Raw genomic sequence first — 25,712 nt, forward strand, 5'->3', positions numbered from 1 at the left:
ACTTTGCAACCTTCTGATACTTATGGCACTTATAGATAGTTTTTGCCTTTGATGATGTGTCCACCATTCCAACCTCAACTTGGTGGGGTTTGCCTGGTTGGGGTCTTGTTCACCGTGTAAATCTCTGGTTACTTTTCGATTAGGTACCTGTGGTGTCCAGTTGGCAAATGCCAATTGGACCCAAGGGGATAGGACATATAGGGCGCCAGGATACCCAGAGAATTTGCTCACCTACACTTGAGTTGGTTCCCCTGCTCTCACTTGCTGGATCTTCCCCGGAGCTCAGGCCAGGTCTACAATGGCAATGATCAGCCCTGCCGCCGCCACTGTCGTCACCGCCAGGCCGGCGCAAGCTCTAGGTAGGCAACCTTGTCAATTGTCATCCCCTGTAAGAATGTCGACCATATGAAGTTTGTTAATGTTGAGACGCTGATGCTGGGGCACTGGGCTGCAGGGCTCCCTCAGCTGAGGGTGACCAGGGCTGAGAAGCTGAGGTGCGGCTACTCCAAGGACGGCAAGGAGGCAGCTGCGGCGAGTCCGGCGGTCGTGAAGGGCGCGCCGCTGCTGGCCGCGGCGAGCGCAGCGGTGTCTGCGACGGCGGCGTCCCCGGCGCTGGCGCTGGTGGACGAGCGGATGTCGACGGAGGGCACGGGGCTGAGCCTGGGGCTGAGCAACAACCTGCTGGGGTGGATCCTGCTGGGCGTGTTCGGCCTCATCTGGTCCCTCTACACCGTCTACTCCTCCACCCTCGACGACGACGACGAGTCCGGCGGCCTCTCCCTCTGAAGTCGCACCACCACCACCATCTTCTTCCTCCTGCCTGCCCCGCCTCATCCTTGAAAGCTTTGCGTAATTACCGTCAGCCTAAGCATGGACGAATGCTGAGTTACTGATTACGGTAGGTGAACTGTAAGATGCAGTATATGTCAGTGTTAAACCGTTGCAGTTGTTAACTTGTTGTTTGGATCTTCAACGCAAATCTCTGCCAGTACTACGAAGCAAGTCCAGTTGTGTTAATTCATCCATCTCACACAAGCCTTGCGGTTCAAAGTAAGATGAGGCCTTGTGTATAGTTATCCACTTGTACACGTCCCTAACTCACTTATGAAACTAGGTGGTAACTTTAAAACTCGAAAAAAAATGAAAAGAACAATCAAAAGTGGGATATAGTTTTAAACTGAAAATTAATCGGGATTGCTAAATCTCAGTCGACTAAGACTTGTTTGGATACTGGGATTTTACTAAACCAGTTTGGCCTACACATGTTTTCGGCTATAACAAACTAAAACTCTGTTTGGTTAACGTAACAAATCCCTGGATAAGGAGATCTTAGTTTTAGTAAAACTGAAAAACCGAGTTTATAAAAAAACAACTATTTGACGTTTTTCTATAAACCAATTCTTCATCTGCCGCCGCGATCGGCGCATGGCGCAGCTGGCATGCATGTTTCTTCTTCCCCAGCAACAACTCATCTTGCATCGCCCATGGCCATCACCGTAACCGGTCCTCCCGCGCCGCGCCGGCCGCGACGTCGACCACTGGTCTTCTTCTTCCCCAGCGACAACTGGTTTTCTCCTTCCCAGCGACAACTCATCTCGCAGCGCTCATGGCCGTTGCCATCGCCGGGCCGTCGTCATCACTGTTAACCACTGATCCTTCCTCCGCGAGCACTCATCCCGCGGCGGCCGTCGCATCACAGTCAACCATCGGTCCTTCCCAAGCAGGTCGGCACTACATCACCAACGTCTTCAGGGCTTGGTTCGAGTCCTAAATGCTTGTCTCAACAATTTGATCTTGAGCATGTGCAGCCTCAGCAGATTCCTTGTATGCTAATTCTTGTTCTTCAATGATTGGTCATTCACATGTCTGTCACACGAGTGTTATTTCTTCTCCTAAGATTCATGTTCGTGAGCATTGAGACGGCCTACCACGGCATCCATGATGGATTGCTAGACACGACCATCTCTTCTGCCGATGCGAGGACGCGGCGGCGACGGTGCAGTCCGCCAGTCCCCCGTGCTTAAACATGTTTTACCATCCAAACAAGGTCTTGTGCATGCTTATTCCTAACCGAAATATTAATAAAACTAGTTTTCCAAAAAATCCTACTAAAACGTGTTCTGTTAAAACTAGGCATTAATTTCGTTTATCCAAACAACCACTTAACAAAGATTAAGTTGATACTATATTCATGCGATCGTGTGTGAAGATTCGTGTAAAATTTTCTTTTAAATTGTTTGTTTCTTCTTTTTATATGTTCTGTTACTTGACTCTCAAAATTCGTGAGATCTTGCGTGATCTTCTTTTTATATGCTCTGTTACTTCTTGCCACGTCCAAAATTAATCGCTGCTTGGGTGGATAACTTACATGTTAATGGTGGGTAGCTTTTGGGTACAAAAAAAAGTATCATCGAAATATACTAACATGAGATCTAATGTTGAAGGTCTCAAGGCGACTAGTCCAATAGTAAAACCGGATCATAAACGGTTTGACCTACAAAACCTTTTGAATTTCGCATTTACTACAGGATGACATCAGCAATTTTGTCATTTAGTACATGCATTCAAACCAGTAGGGTTGTCAGAACTTGTTTTTCGAGCGTGCCAATGGGAGTCGGTGAATTGTCCTAACCACCATTGGGTTCACAGTCCCGTCCAGATGCGTTTGTCTATCCGCTGTCCGTTTTGCTGACCCAAACGGACAAAAAACGGACAAAATCCGTGTCCGTTTGGATCGGCCGGTTATAGTTGCCCTAACACCCTATGGTTATGCCAAATCTAGGGCATCTTATGGCTAGTCGTGTCCTTATTTTAGGAGTTTGAACATCAAACATGCAGAAACAACAAAACCGAAAAGGTTTAAACATCCATTAACTCCAAAATTAAAACTTGAACATTTGAGAATAAAAAGAAAACAAATAAAAACGGAAATGATAAATCCTGAACGTTCGGATTTGAAGTATGACAACCTTAATGTCTTTCATGGCAACTTTAGTTGACATGAGCTGAAAGTTTAAGCGGCAAACATGGCAATTTTCTCGCAAAAAACTAACTAGGACAAAAATTGCCACTGCCACCTCGCGTTAACTAAATTTGAGGCCTCCTTTGGTTTGCAGGAACTTTGCAGGAATTCTATAGGATAGGATTCTTGTAGGAATTTTTTCTTTAGAGCCCTTTAGTTCATAGGAATGAATTCCTATTCCTACATAGGATTGGTTCTTATTCTGCATATTTCAAAGAAAAATAAACATGAGCCTAGATTCAATGTAAAAATCCTACGATGTGAATCAAATGACATCTCTTTTCCTATTCCTACTCATAGAATTTGAGATACATGTCATCTCATTTCCTATAAGTTTCTTATTCCTATGGTGATCCTATCATACGAACCAAAGGAGACCTGAACGTTTGGGATTTATCAGGGTCCAATAGAAAACGTGCTAGCTATAACAATCATTCACATAAAGAAAATATAAAGGGCAGCGATCTGCGCCGGCGCACCGGCCCAATCGTTGGGTCGGTCAAGCCCCAGCCGTCAGATCTGGGCCCCCCGAGCCATCAGATCCCTTCGTCCCCAACCTCTCTCATCTTCAACCTCCCGCACGGAAAAAGGAGAGGCCAGCCTTCGCACGCGCCGACGCCTTTGCACGCGCCAACCGCCTCGCCTCCTCACCGCCGGTCGCCGCCCTCACCTATGCCGCCTTCATGCGTTCCTCACCTCCGTGGATGCAGCAGCATGCGCCCATGGTTGCACTCGTGGTTGCAGGTTTGCAGCTCCGGGGGAGATGGCCGCATCTCCGGTGGCGCCGGCCGCAGCACCTGTCATTGTGCTCGCGCTGTACCTCGCCGTGTGCCCACCCGAGGCTCTTGCTGGTTCCAACAAAAAACGACACCGGTTGTAGCAAAAAAGTTTATCGCTTCCAGCAAAAAAGCTTACCGCTGCAGCCCGCCGTCGTCATTGTAGCAAAAATGTTAACCGGATGTAGCTTCTGTGGTTGCTGATTGCAGCAAAAAAAATGATGTGGTTGTAGCAAACACAAAAAAAGAAAAAAGTTCCCATCGTTTTCAGAAAAACTTTGACTGTGGTTTGCTGGTGGCAACAAAAATGTTAGCTGTTAGTAGCAAAATATTGTGCTGGTTCCAGCAAAAAATGCTCGTCGGTGCCGCCACCATGTCGTCCATGAAGCAAAATTGATCACCGGTTGTAGCTTTTGTGATTGCCGGTTGCAGCAAAAACATCTTCTGTTTGCAGCTCACATCGGTACTTCCAGCAAAACTCTTGTCAGCCGCCCTCCGTGGTTGCATCATCTTTTCTACATGGTTGTAGCACCGACTCTGTTGGTTCCAGCAAAAAATCAGCCGTCTTTTATTTCCAGCTTTTTTATTCATCGGTTCCAGCTTTTTATTTTGTCGGTTGCAGCGTTTTTCCCAGCCGGATGCAACACTTCGTAGCAGAAAAAAGATCTTAATGTGGCTGGAGGTAGAAGAAAGGTAACAGATAAGGCAAGAGATAACTAGGGAGAAAAAGAAGGGCAGTCATGTGGGGCCCATATCGTGCGCGTGAGACGTGTAGGAGCAGTTTGCCTGGGACCGCACCAGCGTGGCAAGAAAAGTCAGCGTGATACGTGTGTTGTGCGCGTGACCGGCCGAAAATTGGCCGGCGCACCGTATATAAAAGTTTCCCAAATATAAATGGGTTGACTCCGGAAAGAAATTTCTTTAGTGTAGCTAGGCCGACGTGTTATCCTTTTTTAGGGGAGGCTGGCGTGTTATCAGTAGGCTATAAAAAAGAAAGGAATGCAACAACTGAGCGATCTGCTTTCAGCTAGGACATGGCCCAACATGTAGTTCGATCGTTATGTTGCCCTTTTTTCTCTTTATTTTTGCTGTTATTTCTGAACGAGACACGAAAAAAATCCTTGTACTACAAGCGATGCCTCAGCAAATAAATCCAGAATCACGCGCCGGCCGGGATCAGGACCCCGGCCCCGGCGGCGCCCTCTTGTCAGGCGTCCCGCACTTGGCCGGGACGCGCCACCCGGCGGACTTGGCATTCCTCCTCTCCGGCGGCGTCATGGCCGAGTAGTTGTTCCACTGCCGGAGCACGTCCCGGAGATCGCTCAACTTCTTCCCCAGGCCGAAGCAGCAGGTGGCGTGCATGGTGCACGCCCTGGCCATGTCGTTGCGGAACAGCCGGCAGAATCCGCCGAAGCGGGCCGTGTCGAGGAACTGGAACCGCAGCCGCAGGCCGCCGTCGGCGGAGGCCAGCTCGTGCTTGATCTGGTTGAAGACGGCCTGCTCGTGGTCCCTAGGGAACCGCCACCGCGCCGCCCGCCACCGCCGCATCATCTCCACCGTCCGCCCCGTCGCCTTGACGTAGTAGAAGCCCGTGTTGGGCCAGTTGCCGTCGAGCGCGTCGGCGTCGCCGGAGTAGATGTCGCAGGACACGGCCATGTCCGCGTGCACCCCGATGTGCCGGAACGGGTCCCGGAGCCACACCACGTCCACGTCCGTGAAGAGGAAGTTGTGGCCGAGCTGGAGGACGCACTGCTGCAGCTCCAGCTTGGCCCACACGAGCTCCAGGTAGGCGTCGCTCATGAAGTCGCTGGCGGAGCTGAGGTTCATGGCCGTCGCCTCGGCCTCGAGGAGGTAGCAGTGCGGGTGCACGCGCCGGCAGTGGCGGTACGCGGCGGCGTCGACGGCGACGATGAGCGTGTGGTTGAGGAGGTGCGCGATGCCCTCGCCGTCGCGGAAGCTTCCGCGGAAGAGGTCCAGCAGCGACCCCGGCGCCGCCCACGCCTCGTTCACCGACGTGATGATCACCGTGCGGTCGTCCGTCGCCACCTTGGGCAGCAGCTCCGCCAGCCCCGGGAATGCTCTCACCTCCTGCGCATGCATGCATGTGAGTGTGACATGAGCATGCAAATTAAGTAACACTGCACTGCACATACATTGATACGCACCTTTTCTTGAGCTGAACCATGAGTAGAGATGAGGTTGGCATGGCTCATCTGCTGATGAGCTGGTCCATTCTGATTCCCCAAGCTTGGGATTGAGATGCTTGCCAGCTTCTCGCCGAGCCGGTCGGAGGCGAGGAAGAAGAGCAGCACGGTGGGGAGAAGAGCTCCGAGGAGGAACGATACCGAGTGGCTGACCCTGGCGCCGTCGTGCAGGCTGCCCATGTCGATCGCCCAGTGGCCACCCTCCCCTCGTTGATGGTAGCTAGTGGTACGTAGAGGCAAAATAAAATGCTACTCTATCGTCATGCAGCTTCCCAAGTGAGCCAGTGAATCGCAAACCTCCATGTGCATGTGCATTCATGGCCGCGACTGAAGAAGAGGTGAAAGTCCACTGGGGATGCAAGTGCGTTCATGTGCAATTCCATTACTCGATCCAGATGCAAATTAATTATCGTATCTGCTGCCACAGCGAAGCACGTATGAACCCCTCTGATCGCGCCCATTCTTTTACGTCTCTCGATGTAGGCGCTACCTACGGCAGGAAGACGAAGTTGACTCAGGCCTCTGGGATCGATGGAGCTCCGGGAAACGTGTGCGGTGTCTATACGTTGTTAGAGATCGAGCAAGTACAATATTAACAGTGGGTTATAAGATTGTTTTCGTAGCACTTTTGATAATGTAGAGGAGAGAGACAATGAAAAACAAAAGAGGTGGACTCTTATTCATGAGTGTCCTTATGTAAAAAAGGTAAATGAGGGAAAAGAGAAAGTTGACTAACATTTGTTTCTGGGAAAACTATCAATCTATTAATCTTCAATCATGGCAGTACAACAAACACTAAAAATAATAAAAAATTATATCTAGATCCGTAGACTACCTATCGATGAATACAAGCACTAAAGCGAGCTGATGTCATCGCCCCTCCCTCGCCGGAGCCGGACAAAACTTGTTGTAGTAGACAGTCAAGAAGCCATCATGCTAAGGCCCCATAGGACAAGCGCACTAGAACAACAACCGGCGCCGTTGAAGAGTAGCGTAGATCGGAATGATCCAACCTAAAGACACACAAACGTAGACGAACTGCGACAAAATCCGAGCAAATCCACCAAAGACAGATCCGTCGGAGACACACCTTCACAGGCCCACTGACAATGCTAGATGCAACAACGGAACGGAGACTAGGCGGGGAGAACCTTATTCCATCTTCAGATAGCTGTCGTCGTCTTGGCTTCCTGAGCAGGCACAAACCCTTAACAAAACTTGAAGGAACATCTAAAGACGAGCCCTCCCGCCGGCAAGGACCGGCGGCGGAGCCGGCGGGAGACTGAGGAAACCAAGCCTTATCTTTGGGGAGGAGGCGTCCACAAAGCGATGATGCACGTTTGAAAGATGATTAACCTAACAGGCAATCTTAGAGCCAACCCAATTGGATCAGATCCCCCTCCCCCTCCCGAGTCGCCCCCCGCGTGGGCGGCCGGAAGGCCCCCAGATCCCGTCGGCCGGTCCTTCCCCTCTCCTCCACCTCCTCCCTCGTCGCCGCCCTGCCGTCGCCGGCGGTGGCGGGGACTCGGGCCCTCTCGTTCGGGTGGGGCTGGCGCGGGCCGGCGCCCCCGGGCCGGAGCGTGGCGGCGGGCCGGACGCCACGACGGGTGGTGGCGGCACCTCGACGACTTCGCTCCCCCGCGGCAAACGGCCTCGCGGTCTGGTGCGTCGCGGTCGCCAGGGACGGCGGCGGCGTGGCCGGATCGGTTTAGGGCGGCGAGGCCGGATCTATGCCCAGGCGTGGGCCTTGATCGCTGGATTGTCGTTGGCACGGTGGCGGGTGCGACTCGTCGGCAGCTGGGCAGATACGCCGGGATTCTACCCTTGTCTGGTTCTTGACAGCGCGAGCAACTCCGGGGGAAACCCTAGATCTCCTTGGGATCGAGCGATGGTGGCGATTTTGCGTCGTAGTCCCTCTTTAGGGCATCGTTTTGGAGTTTACTCCGGTTGAAGGGACCAGCGACGTCGGCGGCGCACGTCTGGTGGAGCAACTGCCGATGAAAATCGCGCCGACTACGGTCATGGCGGACGATGGTGGCGTCTTAGATGTCGTTCCCTTGTCGAGGCATCGTCGTTGCAGTCTGCGTCATCAGGCTTGGGATGCTCCGGCGGAAACCCTAGATCTAGGTCTTCCGGATCGGATGATGATGACGTTTTATCGCTTTCCCTCTTGGGGCATCGTTTTGGAGCAAGTGATGGCTGGGGGGATGGTGGAGCGGTGCTTCATCTCACTCATTGATGGCGGCGGTTATCGGCGGCATGGCGCTGTGGAGGCTCGGCGTCCGATGCGCGGGATGGACTCGCGCATGAGGAGGTAGATGTCTGGCGTCATGGTGACGTCGATGGCAGAGTGGCCAGACAAGATAGATGCCTCAATTTGATCTGAAGACGGACCTGTGGAAGATGGCGGCGACGACACACGAGTGCGTCTGACCTGATTGTGCCCCAGACCCGGTATGTGGCTCGGCTGGGGCTTCCGGCTTTTGATGTTAGGCTTAGGTGAGTGGTCTGAGTGGTCCAGCTAGCACCCCTTCATCGTATGGATAGGAGTAGCGGCATATGTTGCCAAGATAGTGTATTCAGGCATATTGTTGTATACTTTGTAAGGTCCTCGAGAATAATCAATAAAGTGGCCGTATGCATCTCCCAGATGCAGAGGCCAGGGGTCATCCTCCTTTTCTAAAAAAAAACCAACTGGATCAGTGGTTAATAGTGCCAAATCTTAATGACATGGCGGTCTTATATACTCAGTTGTTGGCTATGTTATTAGCCTTGCTCTTATTGTGACATGGCTCTCGGGTCACGGGTGAGAAGAATGAATAAGGGCATCTTCAATAGTATGTTTGTTTGTTTCATCGTCTCTAAAAAATAGCCATGTCATGAACCAATATCTCATCTTACAACTACTACAACAAAGTGTATATATGTAGTTTAATGAAAGGTGAAATATATTCTCTCGCTGCCATAATATCTACAAATGGATGTAAGTAAGGTGTTTTCTAGGATATGCAAAAGAGTTTGCGCGAATCTCAAAGTTGGACTGTACGCCCGACATAAGGTCGGACACCCAAGTCGTTGTAGAATTTGTTTTTCACACTTACGGCGTCTTCAATAATTGTAAGATAGTTGTCGGTAAATTTTGCCACATAAGATTTTTTTTATGGCATAGCAAAGAATAAGTGAGGAGAGGAGGGGGTTGTATTTTCATGAACCAATAATCTTTGCACAAGCTTCAAAAAAGATTGAGAAATACCTTGTGTATTATCCGTCCTTGCCAAAATGTAGTGCATGTGAGATTTTTTAAAAGTCAAGCTATAAAAACTTTGACCAAGTTTGTATGAAAAAAGAACATCTATAATACCAAATTAATACATTGGATTCATCATGAAGTATATTTTCATATGTTATACATTTAACATAGTAGAAAGAGATAATTTCGCAATAAACTTGGTCAAAGTTTACATAGTTTGACTTAAAAAAAATCTCACATGTACCATATTATGGCAGCGAGAGAGTATATTTCACCTTTCATTGAACACATACACTTTACATCATATCTACAAATCCAATAGCCAATGGAATTATGTTGGAAAAATAAGGATTAACGCCTAAATTAAGCATAGTCACTTGAATTGAAGGCTGTATTAATGATCTGTATTAATCTATCTCATCTCGTGGTTACAAGCCGAGGGTTTTTATTAATTTAAGTTGGGTCAAATCTCATCGAGTAAATAGCATAAAACTACCACTTTTCGTGCTAGGGTTCCAAAAAACTACCACTTTTTTGTTTGTGACTGATACCTACCACTTTTCTCGTCGGCTGTCTCAAAAAACCCAAACCGCCCGTTGCTAGCGTTTTGAACCGTTTTCTGACGGTCCGGGCCCGCCTGTCAGGCCACGTCAGCACCGCGCGTGATGGCGAGGCCGTTAACGGCCGTTACTCAGACCGACCGGTGCGGTCGGACCGCACCCGCTCGCTCGCTGTCGGCAACATCTCTCTCTCGCTCCTCCTTTCCCCCGTGCTCTCTGTCTCTCCCGACGATGGCGGCGGCGAAGAAGAAGGACGACGGCGAGCCTGGGGCGACAGCCAGCGGCGAGGGCGGTGCTCACTCCGAGGTCAACAAGTGGCTAGGCAGCGTAAGTTTCCCGACCCAGCGCTCGTCTGGGCCACCGACGCAGGAGGTCCAGATCTCGCCGGCATTCCGCGCGGCCAGGGCAATGGCCAAATGCATCCACGCGGATCCAGAAGGCGGGCACCAGTGGGCCTCCTCACTTGGTGGCGTGGAGTAAGTTATGAATTGTTTTAATTATTTTTCTTAGTTTATTTATGAACTAGGGTTAGGATTTGTTTCTTAGATTGTTAATAAATTAGTTTCTTTGGTATATTATTATGTATACATTGTAAGCAATATATGAATTAGGGTTTAGGTTTGGATGATATGTTGTGCAAGTGAAACTGTTGCATACTTTTTAACTTGAAAATCTGAAGAAATCTGAATGTGTTGTTTCTTTTTTTGCATAGTTTGGATGATGAAGTATGGGAATTGAGGCAGCATTTTCAGGGTAGAGACAACATGGAAATGAAGTTTTCCTTATCAGAAATGAATTACCTGTTATTGTTAGCACTTATTGAACTTGAGGGCTATGGGTTGGATGCCTATCTGTCATATGTTAAGGATGAGGGTAAGGGGCTGGAGGGGATTGAGGTTTTGGACAGTGATGAGAAGGTGGAGGAGATGCTAGATTTGTTTGCTGAGAAGAAAATATTGAACATAACAGTGAGAGAGGCTAGTGACCCAAATCCAGCAGATGCAAACATGGACCACACCTTGCTTGAAGAGCAGATTCCAATGAGTCAAGTTGGTGATCCCATTGTTTATAGTGTTTCCCAAGAAGGTGTCCTTTTCCCTGTCTCAAATTCTTCACAACCTCCACTTGTGCATGTTGATCCATATTTTAACACACAACAGAGCTGTAATTTCAACAAGGGAAAAGAGGCAGTGGAAATTGAAGGCATTGAAGCAGAAGATCAAGATGAAGATGAGTTGGACAAATCCTCTTCAGATTTTGAGTTTTTCAGGGGTGATTACAGAGGGAAGAAAATTTCATACAAGTCTTGGGCTAGGGGAGAAGATGAAGGTGGTGTAGGAACAAGTCAGCACTATAGGGAAGAGGAAGAGATGGTTGAGCATTATTTTGGGGCAGCTTCTGAACCCTCAGAGTTTTGGCAGGAGCCAAATGGTTCTGAAGAAGATGATGAAGAAGAAGCTTTAGATCATGTGAAAACTGTGGCACAGAAGATACCTGTGAGGAAACAAGGCCCAACAAGCAGATCACACAGTGAGCCGGATCACATAAAGTTTGAAGATTTCGTGCTAGAAGCTGATGAGTTCTGCTTTCCAGGTGATGAAGGCATTTCTGATGAAGAAGATGATGCACCTAGGTTGCCTTGTGGCAGGAAGATAAAATTGAAGAAGAAGGAGAGAATATGGTATGATTCCTCTAGGCCTGATGCACATGAACAGTTTAGGATTCATTTATGATTTCTGAATGTGGTAGAGTTCAGAGAAGCATTGAGAAACTACCATGTTAGGACACTTAGGAACTTTGAGTACCATAGGAATGATCCAAGTAGGATCATAGCCTGGTGCTCAGATAGAAAGCATGGTTGTGAGTTTTATATTACTGCTTCTAAGATTGCCCATGAGTCAACCTTTAGCATCAAGAAGATGAATCTTGATCACACCTGTGGAGCAAGTGGAGAGAACACAAAGGTTACCATGAAGTGGGTTGCAAAGGCTGTTGAGGATACTATAAGATCCAATCCTGGTGCAGGTGTTGAGACTATACTGAGTTATACAAAAAAGAAATTTGGAGTACATGTTCCAAAAAGTTTGGCCTACAGGGCAAGGAGGAAAGCAGTTGATGTTGTGCAAGGGGATCACAAGACACAATAATACGGGTTAAGAGACTATCTGCAGTGTGTTTTGGACACAAACCCTGGTAGTAGGTGTGCTGTGACAACAAAGGAATTTGAACTCCACCCAGCACCTACCCCAAGGTTTCATTACATGTTTTACTGTCTGTTTGCTTGTAAGGAGGGGTTCCTAAATGGTTGCAGGCCTTTCATAGGTAAATCTAGTCTGTATAGTGCTTAAATAGGGATTGCATTACATGTTTACTAAGCACTAATGGCTTAAAATGCAGGTCTTGATGGATGCTTCATCAAACTAAGCACTGGGCAGCAAATCCTGGCAGTAACAGGGAGGGATGGCAACAACAACATCTTCCCTATTGCATTTGTTGTTGTTGACAAGGAGGAGACAGATAGTTGGACTTGGTTTCTTACACAGTTAAGGACAGTAATTGGTAGTGGCAACAAGTTTGGGCCCTACACAATTATGTCAGACAGGCAAAAGGTACAACTACTCTTCATGATTTAACTGCTTTTCCTTGCACTATGTAATGCTTTCTCTACTTCACTAGTTATTAATACAAAATCAATGAACAGGGTCTGCTCAATGCAATAGAGGATGTATTTCCTGATTCCCCTCAAAGATTTTGTTTAACACACATATATGCCAACTTCCAATCAGCTGGGTTTAGAGGGGATGAATTGAAAAAACATCTAGACCAGGCTGCATATTCTTTCACTAAGCATGGGCATGATCTGGGCATGGAAGCATTGGAGAAAGAGAGTGAGGAGGCATGGAAGTGGTTGTCCAACATACCAGTCCATACTTGGGCCAGGCATAGAATGGATATTATATGCAAGATAGACCTTGTTGTAAACAATCTTAGTGAAGTTTTCAACAGGATGATTCTGGATGTTAGGAACAAGCCCATAAGGACAATGCTTGAAGGAATGAGGACAAAACTCATGATCAAGTTTCAGAAGATTAGGGAGAAGACAGAGCCATGTAGGTGGGATATCACACCCACTTACTCTGAGATATTGGAGGAGGCCAAGAAGTGGGCAAAATATTGTGATGCATATATGGCTGGACCAGGCATTTGGCAAGTTACAAGTAGTTCAGAAAATACCTACTGTGTAAACCTAAACAACTACACTTGTGACTGCAGGAGGTGGGATATGACAGCTGTTCCATGTAGTCATGCTATAGCAGCAATGCAGAAGGTGAAGCTACACCCTGAAGATTTTGTTCATGAGTTCTTCAAGAAGCCCCTCTACTGTGAAACCTACAAGCATATTATATACCCTGTTCCAGGCCCTGATTGTTGGCCACACACCATGGGGGATGACATATCTCCTCCAGTATTCAAAGAAAAGAAGGGTAAAAAGCAGACAGCTAGGAGGAAAGGACATTTTGAGGTACCTGTCAAGAAGGATACATCAAGAATTGGGACAGTGACTTGTAGCAATTGCAATAAGAAAGGTCACAGATATACCACCCGTGGTGTTCCATGAAACCCAAACTGCAGATGAGAAAGAATAATCACCAGGTATGCTTATTCATAAAGAAATTTTTGTTTCATAGGCTAGGTAGTTTAATTCTAATTTGCTTTGTTAAACGTGCAGGAGAATAGGCCAGACTACTCTTCATCTACCATGGCTACTACAGGTGTGGTTGCACCACCACCACCATCAGCACCATCAGCACCAGCCATAGCTAGGAAGAGGCCTGCAACAGCCACAGCTACTCCAGGACCAGCAAAGAGGAACAAGGCAGCTACTTCTGCTACTCCAGCACCTGCCACATCAGCACCTGCCAAGAAGACCAAAGCAACCAAGAAGACAAGGGCTCCTAGCACATCTTCACCAGCCAAGAACACAAGGTCATCCATTGCCTCTCCAGCAAAGAACACCAGAGCATCAACAGCCAGCAGAGGAGGGGGGTACACAGGTTTCAATGCTCCAAGGTAAGCTGCTCACTCTGAGATGGAGATTGGGTCCAAGAGGGTTAGGAAGCCAACTGGAAAGTGGAAGGCATATTTCACTGCTAGTGGTAACTATTGAGTGCTGGAAAGTTGTCTTGTTTGCACTGTATGAGTGCTGAAACCTAAGTGTTTGCTTGCTGAAACCTATGTATTTGTTAGCTGAAACTTGAGTGTTTGCTTCCTAAAACCTATGTATTTGCTTCCTGAAACATGAGTATTTGGTTCCTGAAACCTATGTATTTGCTTGCATTATGAAACCTGAGTGTTTGCATTATGAAACCTGAGTGTTTGCATTATGAAACCTGAGTGTTTGTGACTTCTGGGTTGCACTTCCTGAAACTTATGAGCTTTGCAACTGATGCACAGATTGATAGAAACATTCTTTCAAAGAATCAAACATTCTTTCAAATAATCAAACATTCATAGATTCCACCATGCAAACATTCTTTCATACAAAGAGTTGTACAGAAAGTGGAAGGGGTACATAGCTCATAATCTTATTCATAATAAAAATAACTACTAACAACTCTCAATCGTAACGACCGAAGAAACAACGCCACTTTGCTCTGGTAGAAGGGTGAGGAGCGATTACTGCCTGTGCCCTAGCCCACCTGATGATCTTCCCTGAGCTCTTGCGCCTGCCGCCAGGGACAAGAACTGTGAACTCATCTGAGTTGCACTTCTCCAAGATCTTCTCTGCCAGCCTCCTCTTGAACTCCAGCTCCCACTCTAGCTCCCAAGCTGATGGCATGGGCACCGCAGGGCGAGCCCTTTGCCTCCTCACATCCACTTCATGCACTGCCTCCTCTTCCTCATCTGTCACCTCCCCAAGCTCTGGATCCATCTAGGGTTTCAAGAGGTGGGGTGTGGCGGCAGTGTTCTGGAGGGAGGAGGGTGGGTGGAGTAGGCTATTTATGAGCAGTGGAGGGTGGGTGGAGTAGGCCTAGGTTTGTAAATATAACTGGGCCACAAAGCCCAGGTACAAAACACTAATAAACATAACTACCTTTTAAACATAAAAAGACACATAGCATAGTCCAGCAGTGCTTATCACTGACTCCATAACATAGCATAAGAGGTTCAGATACAGGCAGAACATTCATTACAACTTAGTTCATAACTTAGCATTAAAGGTTCTAGCAGCATAAACTACAGTTCTTAACATTGGCATAGACATAGACTAGATTAGCTTCACACTCCCCAAAATGTACACCCCATATCTTCACATCAGATTGTTAGGCAACATACTTATAAAGGCCTTGGATGTACTTCACCATCTCCAGAACACACTTCATGAATCAAGGATGGCCTTGATTTTCTCAAGTTTCTCCTTGCTTGCATGCCCATCCTTCAGCAGCTCATTCACCACATGCTCAAGCTTGGCCTTCTCTATCTTAAGCAAATCTCTCTCCTGTTCAACCTCCTTTTTGCCTTCCTGATATTCTTGATAATGTCAGCTTGACTCTGTAAAATGCACCTTTGTTCCTTGGCAAGTTTGAGCTTCTCCATATGAACCTCCAACCTAGCACTCTCTTCTACCTCTTTCTTCTTCTTCTCAAATTCTTCCTCCTCAACTGCCTTCTGGTAATCCATGTGGTCTACCCTACCATCCTGCCAATCAAAAATCTTGGATACATCTTGGACAAGCTTTGTGTACTCAATGCACAACTTGTCATTTTCAGTCTTAAGCTTGGCCAAATGCTTCTCATACTTCTGCTTATCAACTACCCTGCCACAATTCTGTTCATGGTACATGTCCCACAGCCTGGACAAGCAATTCTGAAGAATTGGATGCCAGGGCTTGTCAACCCACTCAGTAACACCACAGTTAACACCTTCACTCTGCATTTGGAAATTGAAATATACATCACTAAGTGCACTCAATTTCATAACAACAAATCATATCAGACTAAGAAACTGAAGGTGAGGCTTAAGTAAACTGAATATGTTGTTTAATATAACTCAAACTATAACTGGAACCCAACCTGCTTGTACAAGTACATTCACAAATATATGCTTTCTATACATAAGCATTTTTGATAGTAACCATATCCCTCAATACCTTAATACAAGGCATATTGCAGTTCATCCTAAATAATACAGTGCAGGTTCATAAGAGCAACTTGTCAACATAATATTGTGTGGGTTCAGAAAAGCAACCTGGCATCCTTGTAAATACATGTGTGGGTTAAGAAGAAAATGATTCCAATTAAGGTACTATACCTGCGGCACTGGACAACCATAGAAACGCCTTCCAGTTAAGGTTTCTTCAAATGCCACACACTTAATTGGCCTCATGTGGTGCATCATGCAGGTGGGTTCAGAAAGCTCCAGCTGGCCACAGAAAAGAGGCTCCATGGTGGTGTCAGGGGTCTCCTGCATGAACACAGCAAAAAAATCACCTTAGCTCACAGAACCAGACATAGATCACAAATTAATTCCCAAATCCAGCAAGAACCCTAACCCAAACCCTAGTTTTCAAGCATACATAAACATAGCTCAAACAGCAACCATAACCCTGCCTACTAAATAACAGTAACCAAAGCTTACCCTAGCTCACCAAGTTGAACACTAACCTAATCTAGCTCCTAGATGAACCCTAACCCTAGCTCAGCAGATCGAAAAACTTACCCAAAGAGCCATGTCCATGCTTGTGATGTCGCACTCATCCTCTGAGCTCGTATCCCCGTCATTCCAGGAAGGCATAGCGGCGGTGGAGCTTCCACAGCGCAAGTCGCCGCCGGCATCCAAGAGCAGGAGTAATCCAAGAGCAGAGCGGAGAGGAGAGTGAGAGCGAGAGAGAGATGAGTGCGGGCCGGGGACCAGAGTGAGAGCAGAGTGAGAGGGAGGGAGACGACTTAATGAGCGGTCCGACCGCACCGGCTCGGTCCGAGTAACGGCCGTTAACGGCCTCGCCATCACGCGCGGCGCTGACGTGGCCTGACAGGCAGGCCCGGACCGTCAGAAAACGGTTCAAAACGCTAGCAACAGGCGATTTGGGTTTTTTGAGACAGCCGAGAGAAAAGTGGTAGGTATCAGTCACAAACAAAAAGGTGATGGTTTTTTGGAACCCTAGCACGAAAAGTGATAGTTTTATGCTATTTACTCAATCTCATCCGGGTGTTCATCAGGGAGCCTACGAGCATCTTCAATAGGCGCGCAACACACGGCACGCTAAATAATTTTTACAGCGCCGAATTTTTTTTTTGCACGCAGCAGATCACTGGCTCCAGCGGCCGCGCCAAAATATGGCGCGCGAGCAGCTCCAGTAGGTGCTGCAAAAATGGCGCGCGAGCAACCTGTACTACGATGCAACACATACGAACAATATGAAACAATATATAGATAAAATTCAAATAGCATAGTTACAGCCCAGCACCACAAACTTGTCCATACCATACAAATAAAAATAGATAAAAATGATACTACGATGCAAATATACTAGAAACTACTCCTCGTTGTCGTCCTCCTCCTCGGTGGTGTAGTCCGACGACAGAAATGTGTCATCCCACCGAGGATCATTGTCGTCAAAGGTCGACGCAGATCCCAGTTCACACTGCGCTATCGCCAGTGCCTTCCGCCACGCCTGTCCGCCCGATCCGCGGTTCGCAACGCCCTCCTCTGCGCCCAGAAGTCGTTCTCGGCGGCGACATCCTCTGGGAAGCGCTGGCGCCACTCCGCCATGACGTACTCGTCTGCCTCGGCGATGAGGAGGCGGAGCTCCCGTGTATGCTAGATGTGGCGGTCCTCGTCGGTGATTAGTCGTGGCTGAGGTGCGAGGTCCTACGCCATCTGGCGCGTCCGGGCGTCCGAGAAATTCATCTGCGAACATGGCCGAATGAGGTGCCACGCCGCAGCGTCGTACGCACAGGCGGTCTCGGACGTTCCGAGACCGAGACGTATATTACCGGAGTTGCTCCAGGCGCGCGGCGGCATGTCGGCGGCGGGGGAGAAGGCGCGGTGGCGTGGGGAGAAGGGTGCGGCGGCGGCAGCGGGGCGCTGGAGGCGAGGAAGAAGAGCGTGGCGGGGAAGAAGGAGACGATGGAGTGGTGGTAGACGGGCTTGCGCGTGAGTTTTATAGAGCGCGCCCGACGCCGCGCACCGGGCCGCTTTTTCGCCCTCGCGCACTTTTTTTCCCGCGCCTGCTGGAGCGTGCCAAACCGGCCAGCGCGCGCTAAAAATAGTTGTTTCCCCCACGCGCGATATCTAGCGTGCCTGTTGGAGATGCTCTAACTGAACGGGAGTTTTTTCTGTGTGTGAAAATCAACTGAATGGGATTTTTTTTTTTGCAGGACAGAATGGGGTTTGAATTGGCAACATACAGACATGACATCCCCTTGAATTTTCTCCATCAAGCGTTATTGCACTCACATACAAGTTGGCATTAGATCCAGGTAGGCCTCAAAACTATATACCACTTCACATAACGAATAAACATGAACCGTGAGGAGCCATCCATGATTTGCATGGTTTCTGAGTTTACCAAGGACTTTTGTTTCGCTGCTAAAACAACAAGTGGGTGGTGGCGCAGTTGTCTAGCGATTAGGTCTCGTAGCTAGCAGCGAGTGATCCTGAGTTCAAGCCTGTCTCACCCCACATTCATGAAAGGACCATCGTTGTGATGAAATGCTCTGTGACAACCTGGATCGTCACATATTCATCTGAATCGTCTGGTAGGGAAACGTAAAAAGTTCAGTCTCATGCAATCTGTAAATCTCAGTTCTGTGCATTCTGCAAATCAAAACAAGCACAAATGTTTTGTTGTACTTATACATGACCATGAATAACGAATAATGAGTAACATACACGTTTTGCGTTCCAGAAATACTACAACACACTAACAACGAGAAGTTCAAAGTACATTGCAGCAACAAGCACTAAAAGTTCGCTACTCCCTCCATTCTCTTATACAAGGCCGCAAACTCAAATTACAGGTACCAAGGTAAAATTTAATGACTGCTTTGCAAGCCAATTTTTTTGGGTTCAGCCTACTGCATGGTTTCAGTCATGCCTCTGCCATTACTGTTGCGCCGTCTTCTCAACCTGCCCCTCTAATTGTCCTGCCCAAGAACTGATGTTCAGGCTTGTCGGAGATATACCCCGCGGTATGACCAGGCCAGACTTGGCGACTCACCAGAGACCTGGCTGGAGCTTGGCGACTCACTGGTGATCCGCCCGAACATGGCGATTCACAGGTAACCCGCCTGGACATTGTGACTCACTGGAGACCCGGCGGGCGGATCAGACGGACGACAAGACCCAAGGCCCAGCAGGCTGGCTTATACTTTGGTGGGCTGGCTTAAGGAGAAAGGGATGACGAATATTTCCTTTATGAGGAAGTAAGACCCGGACTTGTATCCAACTTGTAAGAAAAGATAGACTAGTCCTAGTCCTACTAGGACTCCGCATGTAACCCGCCCCTCTAACTTATATAAGGAGGGGCAGGGCACCCCAAAGAGGGACAAGCAAGAAGCAATAATCTTAGGCTAGACACAACTAGGAGAGCCGGTCGCCGGTGACTCCCTCGTGATGATAATGAGACCTAGCCACAAACAGCATGTAGGGTTGTTACCGGATGATGTTTCCCGGGGCCCGAAGCTGTCTAAATCCTTGTCTTGTGTTGCGTCTCTCGATTCCGCCCAACCCCTCTCAAGCTACTACAAAGATGCGCTGGCCTCACGACTAAGTCCTGACACTAAGGACATCTGCTGTGACAATTCCACGACAGTTGGCGCCCACTGTGGGGCCTGCGCACGGTGGTGTTTAGTACTTGGAGGGATCTTTTCAGGACTCGAGAAGTTCACAACCCACCGGATGAGCAATAGCCGGCACGGAAGAATTTATATCATCAACGATGAGTTGGAACGACGAGGATAAAATTAAGTTCAGGAAAAAATTAGGGTTACAGTTTGTCCGTCGCCGTCGTCATGCAATGTGCTGTGCAATCAGGCGGATGCGGTCAAGTTTTCTCGGCGGGCTGTGCGTGGCATCTAGCAAATCCATCAAGCTTTCAAATCACCACGTCGCTGAGACCGTCAACTTCCGTTAGAAGTTTGATTGGACACATTACAAGTTACGGAGCATCAACTCGTAGCTGCTGGTGTTATTTCCTTCAATGTACAAGCGATCCGAAGTCTGATCGATGTTTGGAGTACCCGCCTGCAAGAGGCCGAGACCGACAGGAGTCCTGTACAAATCGCCGAGACCGACAGGAGTCCTGTACAAATCGCCGAGACCGACAAGTTCTTGCTGCCGATTCAACTCGTACACAGCGATAGAGATTGATTCTTGTGCGGCCAGTCTGGCAGAATTACGAGGAGGCAAACAAAAACCATTATGAAAATACTACCAGCGCCGCTGATCATTTGGAAAAAGCAAAGGTGGTGCCATGTTGTGCCTATGAAGTGTGTGTCAGCATCGTCACGCACCGGGCCGCACCTGCCTGCTTACTGATGAAACAGGTGTGCGCAAGTTGCGGCCCGTACAGTTTAATCTACATCAACCCGCCGGAGCCGCGTTGACCCGCCGGAGCCGCGTTGAGCCGCCCCTACCGCTTTGAGCCGCCGGGATTATATTAAGGTTGCCGGTCTGCCCGAGCCGCCAAAACTATATTGGGTCACTGATCTGCCTGAGCCACCTCTGTCGCGATAAACGGATCATCCGTCATCCTAACAAATCAGGTGATATCCATCCAAGTATGTTTTATTAGCACATGTTGTTTTTTGTCAAAGAACAGTTTATCTTTGCCTTGGTCTGCAATATTGTTTATGCAGGGCAATTATTTATGACAAAAAATGATATTATACCGCGGAGATGGAGGCACGCCAACATCTTTTGCCATAGGTGGTCGTCGTTACTCAACGGACTCCCGCACCGGCTTACAACGCCGTGGCCGTCTCTCGCGACCGCGCCGGCTTACAATGTCGTGGCCGTCTTTCGCGGCCACGCCGGTTTACAACAAGGAGGACAACTTGCCCGTCCGCACCGGCTTACAACGCCACGGCCGGTTCATCTGTCTGTGCCGCCTCAGATGTTGCGGTCATCTTTACCGTCCGTCTCTCGCGGCCTAGTCTACAACAATACACCAGGCCGCACCTGTCTGCATGAGCGGATTATCGAATATGAGCAAGTCACTGCTTGGGAAGCCCGGTTTTCTTTCAACAAAATGGAGGCAAATTATCATATACTATCAACCGACGTCTGCACCGGATGGCTCAATGGACATGCGCACAAGTCGCCGTCACTACGGTTTGGTTGAGCTTCAAACAGCCAGTTGGAAGGAACCATTGGCCGAATTGCTGACACGGCTCATACGGGATCATTTATAACCCGCCGCAGTCACCTCAACTTTCTCTGAATACACATCGTGCTATCAACACCAATGATATACAAGTTATGCCGGTTTATATCACAGTTAAGTATGGAGAATCTCAAGCCAACTCCTCGAGTCATCTTGAGACTCGGGGGCTACAGTGACATGACTCGGGAACCCCGGGTCGTTGGAGGGAATGATAACCCGGTTCCGGAGGCTGCTACCATATTGATGAAACTTTAAAGGCCGTCAGAAAATTGCCGGTTCAAATAAAGATTCCGGTTTAAAATCCGGTTCAAGAGATATCTTTCTCCCGCGAAGTTTTGAAGCTCTCAAATCCGGTTCAAACGTCCGGCTCAAGGTACCTTGCTTTAATGACCATTGGGAGCTGATCGTATTTGAATTTAGCTTAACCCTTTTGGTGTGACCCTGATCGTATTCGAATCAGAGTCGTTAAATATTCTCATGATCACTTGGGGGCTTCCTGTTCAAACATAGGTCGTATTCGAACCAAAGAGAACATAGCTGTCGATACCCACTTGATTGGCACACTGCCGAGCTCATTGGGGAGTTTCTTGGTCATATTTGAACCATAGCTCAACCCCCTTTGGGAACCGACGTGGATCGTATTCGAATCAGCGTCGTTAAACAACTCTCAAGGTCATTTGGGGGCTTCCTGTTCAAACATAGGTCGTATTCAAACCAAAGAGAACATAGCTGTCGGTACCCTCTTGATCGGCAACGCCAAAGCCACTGGGGGCTATATGATCGTATTCGAATCTTAGCTTAACCCCTTTGGGACGGTTTTCTGATCGTATTCGAATCAGAAGCCTCAAAATTTTTGAAGTCTCTTTTTGCAAACAATTTTTTGGATTTTATTTGAAGTTCTTTTGATCATATCTAAAGTGTATATGAGTGGTTTCTATTTAACTCGGCTTGATTTTCAATGATAAATCGCCAGCTTATGACAATCATCATCTATTTGGAAGCGCTGGCTTCTAAAGATTGGGTTATCACCCTTACTGCACAGGTCATGTAAACCGGCAGTACAAATTCAATATCACAGTGGTTATATGTGAGATATTGTGACCCGCCCTGCGGTAAACCGCCAAGGGATCTTGTGATCTACTTGTGTGCAGGATAAGACTACATTTGGGTGGTTACCCGCCCTGGCTTTTGACGTTAAGTCGCCAGGGCATATGTTGTTTAAACTCTGTGCAGGATTTACAGAGCTATGACGTACATAAATGATTAAGTTCAAGCCCATCATCAAAGATTGAAATTGGTGTCTCAAAAGAGTTATCAATTCTTGATTTTCTCAAAGGCTATAAGCCGCCGGGTTATAAAAATTCCGGCTTACAATGGAGGCGTATTAAATTGCCATCGGCCAAGAGCCGCCGGGTATTTAAACTCCGGGTTTACTTATCAACAGATGAGGTATTTAAAGTCGCTTTGGCGCAATAGCTATTATTTTATCAATGGATATGATTTATTCTACAATGGAAGGAATAGTCCCGAGTCGCTGCAGGCTTACGACCCGGCACTTGGGGGCTACATTATTCAAATTGATATTACATCAAATATGCAAGTCCCATGTTACTGCCAGCATGTACCATGGCACTTGGGGGCTAATGCAAAGTCATTGTTTGCTCAACTTATTGAAGACCTGACTCATCACATTCTAAATGAGCCGGCCCTTGGGGGTTACCAATTGCTCCTGTCGAAAATTCAAGGTACACAAGCCTTAATCCATTATATTGAAAGATCCACTACTCAGTTGGTAGAGTACAAAGCTCTTAACCTTGTGGACGTGGGTTCAAGCCCCATGGTGGAGATTACATCATATGCTGTTATTATCAATGAATCATATACAAAGTCCCAGCTCGGTAATATCTTACCGACCCGGCCCTTGGGGGCTACATTGGTTGAAGTTTTTATGAGCATAAGGCAATTACAAGTCCCAGGTTGCTGCAAGCATGCCAACCCGGTACTTGGGGGCTACATACGTGGAATATTCAGTTTATGACTAATGATTGAGATGAATAACCCGGCTTTCTTCAAGGTTGCAACACTTATATTGAAGCAAGTCTTAAGTTATCACTATGTTCTCCTTTTAAGACTTAGGGGCTACAGGTGATATGCATATAAGGGAGAAAAAATCTTCAAATTCTCAGTTTGGAGCAGACCAGATTGACCCGGTGTTTGCAACAATCATGACCCGGTGTCACCAATAATAATGACTCGGCGTCGGCAACAGTTATGACCCGGTGTTATCAATATTTACAAGCCGGTAATTTTGGCAATTATAACTAGCCAGTCTCTACATCTTTAAACTGGCAGATCACCAGATGAATCTTGAGTCTAAGATGTTTATTAAGCCGGACTTTTGGAAACCGACTCAAATGGATTATTTCGTATAATCTTTCTTTATAAGAGCCAATGTCAGCAAATGGATTATGAAGCTGGCCTATTGACCCAGATATTCCAGGAGAAAATGTCAAGGACTTAAAGATGATCAGGTGCCGGCTTACAAGAATATTTAACCCGGAGCACAACCTGTCAAATTTGTTCTTGAGTTATTTTGCAGGATCAGTTTAACATGGATAAATCCAAATTAAACTGGGGGCTAATGTCAGAGATATACCCCGCGGTATGACCCGGCCAGACTTGGCGACTCACCAGAGACCTGGCTGGAGCTTGGCGACTCACTGGTGATCCTCCCGAACATGGCGATTCACAGGTAACCCGCCTGGACATTGTGACTCACTGGAGACCTGGCGGGAGGATCAGACCGACGACAAGACCCAAGGCCCAGCAGGCTGGCTTATACTCTGGTGGGCTGGCTTAAGGAGAAAGGGATGATGAATATTTCCTTTACGAGGAAGTAAGACCCGGACTTGTATTCAACTTGTAAGAAAAGATAGACTAGTCCTAGTCCTACTAGGACTCCGCATGTAACCCGCCCCTCTAACTTATATAAGGAGGGGCAGGGCACCCCAAAGAGGGACAAGCAAGAAGCAATAATCTTAGGCTAGACACAACTAGGAGAGCCGGTCGCCGGTGACTCCCTCGTGATGATAATGAGACCTAGCCACAAACAGCATGTAGGGTTGTTACCGGATGATGTTTCCCGGGGCCCGAATCTGTATAAATCCTTGTCTTGTGTTGCGTCTCTCGATTCCGCCCAACCCCTCTCAAGCTACTACAAAGATGCGCTGGCCTCACGACTAAGTCCTGACACTAAGGACATCTGCCGTGACAATTCCACGACAAGGCTGGTAGGGAAACGTAAAAAGTTCAGTCTCATGCAATCTGTAAATCTCAGTTCTGTGCATTCTGCAAATCAAAACAAGCACAAATGTTTTGTTGTACTTGTACATTACCATGAATAACGAATAACGAGTAACAGACACGTTCTGCGTTCCAGAAATACTACAACACACTAACAACGAGAAGTTCAAAGTACATTGCAGCAACATGCACTAAAAGTTCACTACTCCCTCCATTCCCTTATACAAGGCCACAAACTCAAATTACAGGTACCAAGGTAAAATTTAATGACTGCTTTGCAAGCCAACCTTTTTTGGGTTGAGCCTACTGCATGGTTTCAGTCATGCCTTTGCCATTACTGCTGGGGATAAGTATATTTTTCGTCCCTCAATTATATCGAAAATATAGAAATGGTCCCTTAACTTTTAAACCAGCAAAACTTAGTCCCTCAACTTTTCAAACCGGATAACTTTAGTCCCTGATACAGCTTTGGGTGGTTTTACTGAGACGTGGCATGATTTTGACTGATTTGGATGGTCTCGTTAGTGAAGTTGAGGCTGGCGGTCACAGGACGCTGAAAACCATGTTCGCCAGCACCGGTCTGCTACTATGGCCGAGCTATGTTTGAGCACGCCGAGCAGCCATGCTGAGCTGGCTATAGCCGTTGTACCGCCATTACCATGCCAAGTGTACCTCCATCCACGCTTGCTGCTCGAGCTGCATTCCGCTGTCCGATGGTTGCTGCATCAACCAAGCTCGCGTCGTGCTGCCCGGACAACCGTCGAACGCGATATTCACTCCGCCGCTGCCATCGCCGTCATGCCTGCAGTACTGCTGCTGCAGCCCCAGCATCAGCGACACGCCGCCTGCGCTGCCCCCAAAGCCCTGCCCGTCCTATGCGTCGAAGTCGAGGTGGTGATGGTCCATGATGCCGATGATCTCCATCCTCGCCGGGGTGCCGAGACGTTGACAATGGAGACGAGCGAGCTGGCGTCGTGCATATGCAGCTGAGCCCGGCATGCTCGCCTTCGTCTACAGTAGTATGTGGTAGCTAGGAGACCACGAGGCACCATGTCATGTTGTTCGCAGGTAAACATACAGTACAGGCATGGTGCTGGCATTTTCGCCATGGACGAGGTAAGGGTGGCAGCCCATACGGAGTTGGCACCTCGCCGGCCCCGAAGGCAGTAGGAAGCTCAGCAACGCTGCAGCAGGAGAATGGCCGCGTA

At 48.0% G+C, this 25,712-nt stretch overlaps 2 protein-coding genes across 2 annotated transcripts; one reads left to right on the forward strand and one right to left on the reverse strand.

Annotated features, from left to right (window-relative positions):
• The first annotated feature begins 54 nt into the window (after positions 1 to 54).
• LOC109741896 (photosystem II reaction center W protein, chloroplastic) lies at positions 55 to 979 on the forward strand. Its single transcript, XM_020300982.4, has 2 exons — positions 55 to 359; positions 455 to 979. Exons 1-2 carry the CDS (start codon positions 299 to 301, stop codon positions 784 to 786), a joined length of 393 nt encoding a protein of 130 aa, XP_020156571.1. The 5' UTR covers positions 55 to 298; the 3' UTR covers positions 787 to 979.
• A 3,790-nt stretch (positions 980 to 4,769) lies between these two features.
• Positions 4,770 to 6,331, reverse strand: LOC109741891 (uncharacterized protein At4g15970). Its single transcript, XM_020300978.4, has 2 exons — positions 5,964 to 6,331; positions 4,770 to 5,886 (listed from the first exon to the last, which is right to left on the reverse strand). Exons 1-2 carry the CDS (start codon positions 6,180 to 6,182, stop codon positions 4,975 to 4,977), a joined length of 1,131 nt encoding a protein of 376 aa, XP_020156567.1. The 5' UTR covers positions 6,183 to 6,331; the 3' UTR covers positions 4,770 to 4,974.
• Positions 6,332 to 25,712: the final 19,381 nt, after the last annotated feature.

The sequence above is a fragment of the Aegilops tauschii genome, chromosome 1 (genome assembly GCF_002575655.3).
Source record: "Aegilops tauschii subsp. strangulata cultivar AL8/78 chromosome 1, Aet v6.0, whole genome shotgun sequence".
In the NCBI taxonomy this organism is placed as follows: domain Eukaryota; kingdom Viridiplantae; phylum Streptophyta; class Magnoliopsida; order Poales; family Poaceae; genus Aegilops; species Aegilops tauschii.